Raw genomic sequence first — 11,122 nt, forward strand, 5'->3', positions numbered from 1 at the left:
CTTATGAGGCGATTGAAAACACCATGGCTTGGGTCAGGCTCACCTTAGTCTTCAAGGTGACATCTTTGCTTTTTAACACGTTAAACAGGTCTTTTGCAGCAGACTTGCCCAATGCAATGCTTTGTTTGATTTCTTGAGTGCTGCTTCCAGGGGCATTGATTGTGGGTCCAAGTAAAATGAAATTGTTGACAATTTCTATCTTTTCTCCATTTATCATAATGTTGCTTATTGGTCCAGTTGTGAGGATTTTTCTTTTCTTTATGCTGAAGTGTAATCCATACTGAAGGCTGTAGTCTTTGATCTTCATCAGTAAATGCTTCAAGTCCTCTTCACTTTAGCAAGCAAGGTTGTGTCATCTGCATATTACAGGTTGTTAATGAGTTTTCCTCCAATCCTGGTGCCCCGTTCTTCTTCATATGGTCCAGCTTCTCAGATTATTTGCTCAGCATACAGATTGAATAACTATGGTGAAAGGATATAACCCTGATGCACACCTTTCCTGACTTTAAACCAAAACAATATTCCCCTATTCTGTTTGAAAAACTGCCTCTTGTTCTATGTTCCACATGAACACAATTAAGTGTTCTGGAATTCCCATTCTTCACAATGTTACCCATAATTTGTTATGATCCACACAGTTGAATGCCTTTGCATAGTCAATAAAACACAGGTAAACATCTTTCTGATATTCTCTGCTTTCAGCCAGGATCCATCTGACGTCAGCAATGATATCCCTTGTTCCACGTCCTCTTCTGATTCCAGCTTGAATTTCTGGCAGTTCCCTGTTGATGTACTGCTGCAGCTGCTTTTGAATGATCTTCAGCAAAATTTTACTTTTGTGTGATATTAATGATATTGTTTGATAATTTCTACATTCGATTGGATCACGTTTCTTGGGAATAAGCATAAATATGGATCTCTTCCCTTATAGTTAATGATAAATCTCATTCTGAGTGTACATTTTGCCGTATTATATAAAGTATACTCATTGCAGTCGAGTAGATGCCGACTCATAGTGACCCTATAAGACAGAGTAGAACTGCCCCGTAGGGTTGCCAAGCCTGTAAAATCTTTATGGAAGTAGACTGTCACATCTTTTTCCTGCAGATCAGCTGATGGGTTCGAACCCCCGATTTTTCTGTTATCAGCCAAACACTTATCCACTGTGCCACCAGGGCTCCTTATATAAAGTATAAAGCCATTAAAGTTAGCAACATGTTAAAAATTATTTTATCTCATATTTCCTCATTTTTTAAATCTTTTGATGTGTTTAAAATATGTTAAATACCTGTTAAGTAGCACATATAGATGATTTGTAAATGTATGTATAAATCAAATATTTTTAGCAATAGAGGTTGCCCTCAAGATTTTTTAGTAATAGATTAAGAAGTTCAGAGTCTACTGTTCTATCACCCCACCGTATTTGCTTTGTTTCTTACTCCAATTACACTGTGTAATTTTTTGTTTGCTTGTTTGCTTATTTATTGTCTCTCTCTCCTGCCCAATTTTAAATTCTTTGAGGGCACGGACCCTCTTTGCCTTGTCCGCCATAATATCTTGAGCACTTATTACAGTGTCTGGCACATAGTAATCGTTACTAACATTTATTGAGCACATGCTGTGTGTAAGTCCGTGTTCTAAGCTTTTTACATTTTTAATTATCATGATAACTCTCTGAGATAGGTATCAATATTATCCCCATTTTACATATGAGAAAACTGAGGCATAGAGAGGTTAAGTAACTGGCTGAAGATCTCAGAGATTCTTTATTATACTGCCTGTAGTAGATGCCTTATGAATATCTGCGGCATAGAGTATAGAATTATATGGAACTTATAATGAACTTTTTTGTTTGTACTAATGGTTTGGGCTATTGTTTTAGTTAGGTCATTAAAGTGTACTGAAAGAGTTGGAGGCTTCCTGAGTGGACTAATAAATAACATTTGCAGGGGAAAGGTCAGCAAATGAGGAAGTATGACTCAGACATTGCAATGTGTTCACCAAATCATTTTATCTTTTTCTCCTGTGCACGAAGACTACATTTCCCAGTCACATTACATCCATGTGGAGCCTTGTTACTAATGGGTGGAAGTGATGTACCCCAGTCCAGTCCTGGCCCCTAAAATGTCCCCGGTGATTATTTATCTCTCTTTGCTCATTGGCTAGCCAGGAGTAGATGACATAGAAGAGGACCTTGAAGCCCCAGATGACTGGAGGCTGTGCAAGATGGAATGGGCCTGTGTCTGGGAGTCACTGCTTGGTGGAGCAGTACCAGGGTACCTGCCTGTTTAGGCATATCTGCATTGGACTTAGCACAAAAGAGAAAGTTTTACTGTTATTAAGCCACTGATATTTTAATCATAGCATTTCTAATCCACCCCAGTTAATTCAGGGGACCAATAGGGTTACTAGTGAATTTATCCAAGAAAGTGAGGAATGGAAGGGATGTGAGGCATCTAGGAAGGGCTGGATGAAGGACAATTTTGAGGATCATTATTTATGGGACTAGGAGCTGTGCTAGCACGGTCCTTGCCAGGCTACTGACTGTTCCCCAGGACTGCACTGGTTACCATCTTCTATCTCTAGGGACAGTTCCCCACAATGCCTCCAGCCACCTAGAGCATCACAACTTTACTTGGGGTATTTCTGAGCCAAGCACACTTGAAACCCTTGAGCTAGATGAAAGGGTAGTGGCGCAGTGAGGCATTACAGAATAAATAAATAGAAACTGCTGATGTTAATATCTGCTCTGCCTTATTTATAATGCTATGATGAACAAAGTTGTTAATGGATGAGAAAACCCTTTGCAAAATCTAATGCACAAATAAGAAATAGCATGGTTTTTGCTATTAATAGCCTTCAGCTATAGGCTGCCTCTAGGTTATGTTGTTGGGAGTGCTGACAAGACTTCCTGACCCAAATTACCTTCCCCAAATGCATCATTATATCTACTAGATTGATCATGCCATGATAGAAGGAGCCATTCTTTTTTGTTTCTATTTCACCCTCCTTATCCCCAAACCCTACAGTGCACAGTGTTCAACTCAATGGTGCTCAGTTCCTCTTGGATGGAGATCAGACAGATGCCCAGAGAAGTGAAGTAATTTGATAAAGGTGTAGACTTCCTGAGATAAGTCTTAACTCTTGATTTCAATCTTTTCTCTAACCTCTCAATAACTTCACTGGGCTGCTATTCTCTTTCTAAAATGAGAGGTTTGACCTATATAAATTCTCAAATGTTCAAACTTGATTTTGTATTCCACAACTTCAAGAAAAATTTAATAGGTTGCCTAGAGTTTCATTTTTATACACCCTCTGGGTAATTAATGACGAACGGGAGGAAGAAATAGAACATGCACAGGTCATCCTGGAACCAGGTGACTCGGTGTGCTAGCATGCTAAGCTTTAGAGTCAAGCCACATAGAGCATCATTTAAGAGTGGTGACACTGGAAAAGTGACAGGAGGAAAAGGGTCACTGGGTGCTCAGGAGAAGGTGGTTAGAATACATGAAGGGAGACTTTTAGAAGATATTGAGATTCATACTTTAAAAATGATATTGAGTCTTCCAGCATTCTAAAGATGATAGCAGAGTTCATCTTTAGGGTAAGTACTACTATTTTCTTAGGAAAACGTTTTCATAACCCTTTGATTTCTATAAAGGCAAGGCCGGAGTCTCTCTGGAGTAGAGGAGTTGAGGCAAAGAAGAACTAAGCTGTTCTGCATAATAGAGTAAAAAGGTGACTCGTGGGCTGGAAAAGTTGTAATGATGTGAACTGATTTTTGCTTGCTTCAAGGAGCTCTAGAAAGGCATTTGGGGCTCTGGATTGGGGGAAGAAAGGATATGGCAATGGGATGAGGCCCTAGCAGAAGCAAACCCCAAGAGATGCTGACAACCTGGCCCAGAGACTCCTTTCCTTGTGGCGTGGATAATGGACATGGGGGGCACTGTGTCTGATATTAAATTTTAAGATTTCCTTTTCATAACTGTACTTCCTTCATGTTATCCTCAGGGCGTATAATTCAGCCAAGTGTTGTTATGCTGAAGGGAATGAAGGGAGGGACCAGAGTGGCGTAGAGAAGTGGTGATTAGATGACTAGATTCACATGGTTAGAGAATAGTGACATTGATGATGATAATGATGGTGACGTTAATAATAGTAGTAATCATAGCAAATACTTACATAATAATGACCAAGTGCCAGGCATTGGCCTAAGCATTTTATACATATGACCTTATTTTATCCTTGGGATGGCCTTATAGAGATAGGTACTATTTTTAGCCCCATTTTACAGATGAGGAAACTGAGGCACATAGGCTAAAGAGTAAGTCGTTTTTCCAAAGGGAGAAACCTGGAGCAGAAATCTGGAGGGGAGTGGTTTTCTGTAGGCATCTAAGATGGGTAGTTGAGCTGTTTACTGTTTTTGGGTAGTAACCTAAACAGTGATGCTGAAAGGTTGGAATACCTGGGCCCACAAGTTCAGCACCTGTGACAAACTTTGTCCATTTCTCCATATTTCCACACCCTGGCCCTGGGCCACACTCAGCTGAGTCGGTGACCTCTGAGACAGGGTCTCATAGGATTATGATATTTAAGCTACCGATAGAGTGCCAACTTCCAGCTTGTGGGGGAAAGGGAGTTCGTTGCTTTCAGGAGCTGACTCTCCAACTTGTGCCAGTTTTCAGGGCAGAAAAGACAATGGGATTATGCCGCTCCCAATCTGGTTGGGTCAAATATTTAGTGGCTTCAGTCAAGAGGTCTGACATCAGGACACTAGAGCTGGGATCATCTAGGGAACAGAGCAGCCATCTCTTTCCCTCACTCTCCTCCTCATTCTGATTCCAGAGGATCAGCAAAGTGGGGAGCAGGACTCAGACCAGGTGCAGGTGAGTTAGTTGCTATAGTGGTTGCAAGATAGGCAAAAGCCAAAATTTCAACTTGTATTTCAGAAATTTTTGATCTTTCAGACTTTTTCTAGAGAAAATTTCCAAGTAAGAGGATTAAACTGTACATTATTCAAGTCCTTTGAGTTGACTGCACATGTAAGTTTTCATGGTTGATATTATTTCCATTAAATTCAAATTTTCTATTGTTTTCTATGTAAAAACACCATGAAATAACTTTGGTCTGACTCTCTATAATGACTCTAAGTTCATTTTTCTCTTTGCTGAATTTTGATAAATATATCTAAAGTCCTATTTTATACATGAGATCAGAGTTTGAATTGAGAAAAAAAGGCATTTAGTGGTAATACTAACACATAACTTATATGTTTTCCTAGAGTTTTTTAGTGTCCACAGTCTATTCATATATTTTCTCATCTGATCTTCGTAACTCCCTTCAGAGGCAGGTAGACTAAGTATTAAAGTAATCCCTGTTTTACAAATGAAGAAATTGAGGCTCAAATTGTCTAGGTAGAGGGGCTGGCACCTCCATGGTTTGATGGCCATTTTGGAGTCTCAGGGTCCAATGGCGGTAAGAACATGCCATCAGATCCAGAGACTGAATGTTCCAATCCAGTGTGGTGAGTCCTCCACCCATTGGAATTATGTTAAAATTCTTTTGCATGATTTCTGTATCTGTCCTCTGCCCCACCTCCACCACCAGTTGCCGCAGAGTTGATTCTGACTCATGGCAATCCCATGTGTGTCAGAGTAGAACTGTGCTCCATAGGTTTCAATGGCTGATGTTTTGGAATTAGCTTGCTAGGCCTTTTTTCCGAGGCACCTCTAGGTGGACTCCAACCTCCAACTTTTCTGTTAGCAGTGGAACATGGTAACCACTTGCAGCACCCAAGGACGTTAGACATAGCTGTAGTCAAATCCTGGTTTTACTTCTTACTAGACTTGGGACAGTAGGTACAAGAACAAATTTTACTGATATTTAATTCCATCACCTCTAAGAAGGGAAAAATAAGACCTACTTTTCAGTCTTATTGTAATGAGGAAACAATATGATGCATATTAAAGTGCTTAGTATACATTCAACTAGAAAAATTAGATGGACATAAAGATGTCTTTACCAGTTCTGATAGATGCTTTGGCAAGAAATCTCCAGAAAGGAGACTTGACATCAATCTGAGAGGCTGAGATTGAGAAACACTGATCATACACTAAATTACTTCTCAGATCGCTCTAAATAACTGTCTATTGAATTAATAGACAATTTCCAAAAGACAGAATAGACTGGCTAGAAAAATACAGGAAGTTGTTCAGCATCAGTAATGGTCAAACAAACACAAATTAAAACAAGAATAAGATGAAATTTACCAAAAAAAAAAAAAAAAAGAAAAATCTTGATGTCCATTACTGGCTAGAGTGAAGAAGTAAGTAATCCATTACATTTTGGTGATAACACTGTAAATTGGTAGTGCCTTTTTGGAAATAGGTGTCAAAAGTCTTTAAAATATCTCTATTTCTTCATGCAGTATATATTTCTAGAAATTATCATAGGGATCCAGAAATAACTAGAAACATTGACTCATTGTTAGATATGTCTACTTGACAGAATAATATGGAATCATTAGAAAATGCTTTCAAAGAGTTTCTAATGATATTGGAAAGTGCTTAAAATCATAATATCAATTAGGATAATATAATTAAATATGTAGTATGATTTCAAAAGTATAAATAAGAAGTGAAAAAAAATCTACGTATGGAAAAAGGAATGGAATAAAATGCATCGGTAGTGTTTTTTTTTGGGGGGGTGGCAGAATATTGTCTAAACTCTGTCTAATCACCATGAGTTATTTTTATAATTACTTTCCTTCACTTTTTCCTTAGAAGTTCTACAGATGCAGCACCTTGGCCAAAACCAGAGCAGGCAAATATATTCCTTTTTGGCTCTTTCTAGGCTGAATGATCTGAGTTCTGAGAGAAAACAGTGTGGTCTAGGAAGAGGGTACAGATTTGGGAGTCAGAAGACATAGGGTCAATGTCAGACGTCTCAAAACCTAGCTTCTGTGACATGGGGCAAGCCACTTAACCACATGGGTCAAAATTTTAGCATCTCTACACCACAGGAGTTTGGACAAAATAATCACAAAAACACTTTCCTTAACGGCAAAAAAAAGAAGCAATGACTCAAGGGATCTCCTGCAACCCAAAAATGTATGAGATTCCTTACTCAGTTTCTGAACCTGGGTCACTTAGGATTGTGGGAGATTTCCAGGTCAGAGAAGAGATTATGAAATCATAGACTTTCTCACTGCATTTTATCTCCCTGTAGGAACTGTCTTTAATCTTATCTAAGCATTTAACATATGCATCAAAGCAGAAGGAGGTGGACTAGATGATACAGGAGGATGGACAGAAGGCTTATTAAGAATCCTGTTTGTTCTATAAGGCTACCATGTTAGGGAATAATAAAAATTCTGGTAAGAAGCTATCAGTCTCCTTAGATCCAGTCATTGTAACTTTCCTATACTTCTTGGTTTTAGTTTTTATTCATTTAACAAATACTCGTTGGACACTGTTCTAGGTCTGGAAATACAGATAATAAACACAAGGAATTCCTGCTTTAAAGGTACTCCCAGTGTAGAGTGGAAGGTTGGAGGGAAATCAATACACGATGTGCAAAGTGCTACGGTAGAGAAGAAATCTGGATGCTATAAATCTGGGTGTGGAAATACATTGGAAGGTTTTATAATCTAGCCTGGGGTGGGTGAAGAGGGCTTCCATGTGGAGAAGACATTTAAACCTAGTTTTGAAAGATGTGTAAGAGTAAGCCAACTTTTTAGTTAGCAGCCCATTGAATTAACTGTTTACACTACCCAGGGACTCCACTGTTGTAATAGGTATGCATAATTATCATACATTACTGTAATCGGTATTCTCCTTTTAAAAGGGCCTCAGGTCCGACTCTGTACCCTGCTTTTGTATTTCCTCTTTGGAAATGTTTCTGGCATTTAGGGGATTTTTTTCTTTCTTTCAGATCTATTCTCCTTCTTCTTCTCTTCCTCAGTGTACTTTTTCTTCTCTTTCATTCAGCCACCCGCTCACACACACACTTGTTATATTGTGTTCAACATTTTTTTTTTTTTGAGGAGGGGTGTGTGTTTTTTTTATGTCAGCTAAGTCTACCATATTGCAGGACATACATAGTATTATTATTTCAGGAAATGATTTGGTCATATGTATGAGGATGTAGGAGGACTTGAAACACTTACTGATGAAGATCAAAGACTACAGCCTTCATTATGGATTACACCTCAACATAAAGAAAACAAAAATTCTCACAACTGGACCAATAAGCAATATCATGATAAATAAAGAAAAGATTGAAGTTGTCAATAATTTCATTTTACTTGGATCCACAATCAAAGCTCGTGGAAGCAGCAGTCAAGAAATCAAATGACATATCACATTGGGCAAATCTGAGGCAAAAGACTTCTTTAAAGTGTTAAAAAGCAAAAGATGTCACTTTAAGGACCAAGGTGCACCTAACCCAAGCCATGGTATTTTCAGTCACCTCATATGCATATGAAAGCTGGACAATGAATATGCAAGAATTGATGCCTTTGAATTATGGTGTTGGCGAAGAATATTGAATATATCATGGACCTCCAGAAGAACAAACAAATTTGTCTTGGGAAAAGTATAACCAGAATGTTTCTCAGAAGTGAGGATGTTGAGACTTCATTTTAGGTACTTGGACATGTTATCAGGAGGGACCAGTCCCTGGAGAAGGACTTGGTAAAGTAGAAGGTCAGTGAAAAAAAGGAAGACCCTCAATAAGATGATTGACACAGTGGCTGCAACAATGGGCTCAAACAGCAACAATTATGAGGATAGCACAGGATCTTGCAGCATTTCGTTCTGTTGTACAGAGGGGTGGCTCTGAGTAGGAACCCGCTTGATGGCACCTAACCACAACAACGAGGATAGTCCAACTTATGTTTATCTTTATTGTGGTAAATATATATGTAAGGAGCCCTGGTGGCGAAAACAGTTAAGTGGTCAGTTGTTAACTGAAAGTTGGTGGTTCAAACCCATCCAGTGACTCCACAGGAGAAAGACCTGGTGATCTGCTCCTGTAAAGATTACAGCCAATAGAACTCTATGGGATAGTTCTACTGTGTTACATGGGTCATTATCAGTTGAAATCAACTTGACAGTTCCTAACAACAAATATATATATAAACATATGTAACAAAACATTTGACATTTCAACAATTTTCACACGTATAGCTCAATGGCATTAATTATGTTCATCATGTTTTTCAACCATTACACTTATCTGTCCTCAAATTATATAATCACCCTTAACAGAAGGTTAGTGTCCCCTAAACATCGAGTCCTTCTTTTCTCCTCCCTACCACATGCCCCTGGTAGCCACTAATAGACTTTGGTCTCTATACACTTACTTATTCTAGATATTTCATGTAAGTGGGATTATACAATATTTGCACATTTGTATAACTGATTTATAGTAAAGTATCACAAATAAAATGAAAAATTTTTGGTGTAGAAAAAATTTGGAAAAAACCTAGATGTTTAACAATACTTGGTAGTAGATCAGTAAATCATAATGTAGTTATTTTATGGACCATTATAAGCCGTTGCTGTCGAGTCTATTCAGATTCATAGTGACCCTATAGGATAGAGTAGAACTGCCCCATAGGGTTCCCAGGGAGTGGCTGGTGGATTAGAACTGCTGACCTTTTGGTTAGCAGCCAAACACTTAACCACTGTGCCACCAGGGCTCCATGGACCATTATACAGATATAAAAAGATGATAGCTTTAAAAAAATGATGGCTGCAAAGCCTATAAATAACATGGAAAGCAACATGGAAAATATTGCTTAATTGCAAGTAAAATTCAGAATGCAACATTGTATGCTATGATTATAATTATCAAATGCTATCTTTGTTGACAACGAACTAGAAATAAAAACAGAAAAATGAGTCTCTGAGGTAGTAACAAAATTTTCTTGGGCCCCTAGGTAAATCTCCTTTCATGAAAGTCCTCTCTGCAGCTCAGAATTCATGGATAGTCCACGAAACATCACAGAATTCTTCATGCTGGGACTTTCGCAAAACCCTGAGGTGCAGAGAGTTTTATTTGTGCTCTTTGTGGTGGTTTACCTGGTCTCTGTTGGGGGCAACCTGCTTATCATGATCACTGTTATCTTCAGCTCCACCTTGGGCTCCCCTATGTACTTTTTCCTGGCATATTTGTCCTTTATTGATACTTGCTATTCCTCATGTATGACCCCTAAACTCATTGCTGATTCCATGTATGAGGGGAGAGCCATCTCCTTTGAAGGCTGTCTGGCTCAATTCTTTGTTGCTCATTTACTGGCAGGAACTGAGATCATTCTGCTCACAGTGATGGCCTTTGACCGATATGTGGCCATCTGCAAGCCCCTGCACTACACTACCGTCATGACCAGGCATCTCTGTGCCCTGCTTTTGGGGCTGGCCTGGCTGGGGGGCTTTCTGCATTCATTGGTTCAGCTCCTCCTCGTCCTTCAGTTGCCCTTCTGTGGGCCCAATGTGATCAATCACTTTATCTGTGACTTGTACCCCTTGCTGGAACTTGCCTGCACCAACACATATGTCATTGGCCTGCTGGTGGTCGCCAACAGTGGTGTGATCTGCCTGCTGAACTTCCTGATGCTGGCTACCTCCTACATTGTCATCCTGTGCTCCCTGAGGTCCCACAGTGCAGAGGGGAGGCGCAAAGCCCTCTCCACCTGTGGGGCCCACTTCACTGTTGTTGCCTTGTTCTTTGTGCCCTGTGTATTTATTTACATGCGGCCATCCTCGACTTTGTCCATAGACAAAATAGTGGCTGTGTTTTATTGTATTCTGACACCCATGTTCAACCCCTTGATTTATACCCTGAGAAATGCAGAGGTGAAAAATGCCATGAAGAATCTCTGGAAAAAATGAACAACGGTAGATGGAGGACATATGGTACAGTAGGGAAATAAATGACTCCAACCATTCTTGGTAAGAATACATGTTGTCATGATTGATTTGAACTATCACCAAAAGTTTTCAGAATAAAATTTGAATGTTTGAATTTATGTCTAATCTGTTAATGCCTTAAATTATTGGCCAGTCAAATGATTATATGCCACTTTCTTAACAGTTTATCTTAATCCATAAAGCTGGAA

General features: G+C 39.1%; 1 protein-coding gene across 1 annotated transcript; it reads left to right on the forward strand.

Annotated features, from left to right (window-relative positions):
• Positions 1 to 9,986: 9,986 nt before the first annotated feature.
• On the forward strand, positions 9,987 to 10,895 carry LOC101358354 (olfactory receptor 140). Its single transcript, XM_004387721.1, has one exon. The coding sequence runs from the start codon at positions 9,987 to 9,989 to the stop codon at positions 10,893 to 10,895; it is 909 nt and encodes a 302-aa protein (XP_004387778.1).
• The last annotated feature ends 227 nt before the right edge of the window (positions 10,896 to 11,122 follow it).

This window comes from Trichechus manatus, unplaced genomic scaffold (assembly GCF_000243295.1).
Source record: "Trichechus manatus latirostris isolate Lorelei unplaced genomic scaffold, TriManLat1.0 scaffold00191, whole genome shotgun sequence".
Taxonomy (NCBI): domain Eukaryota; kingdom Metazoa; phylum Chordata; class Mammalia; order Sirenia; family Trichechidae; genus Trichechus; species Trichechus manatus.

Excerpts from the sequence above, each read along its gene's own strand:
- LOC101358354 (XM_004387721.1), top strand. The coding sequence starts at position 9,987 with ATGGATAGTCCACGAAACATCACAGAATTCTTCATGCTGGGACTTTCG.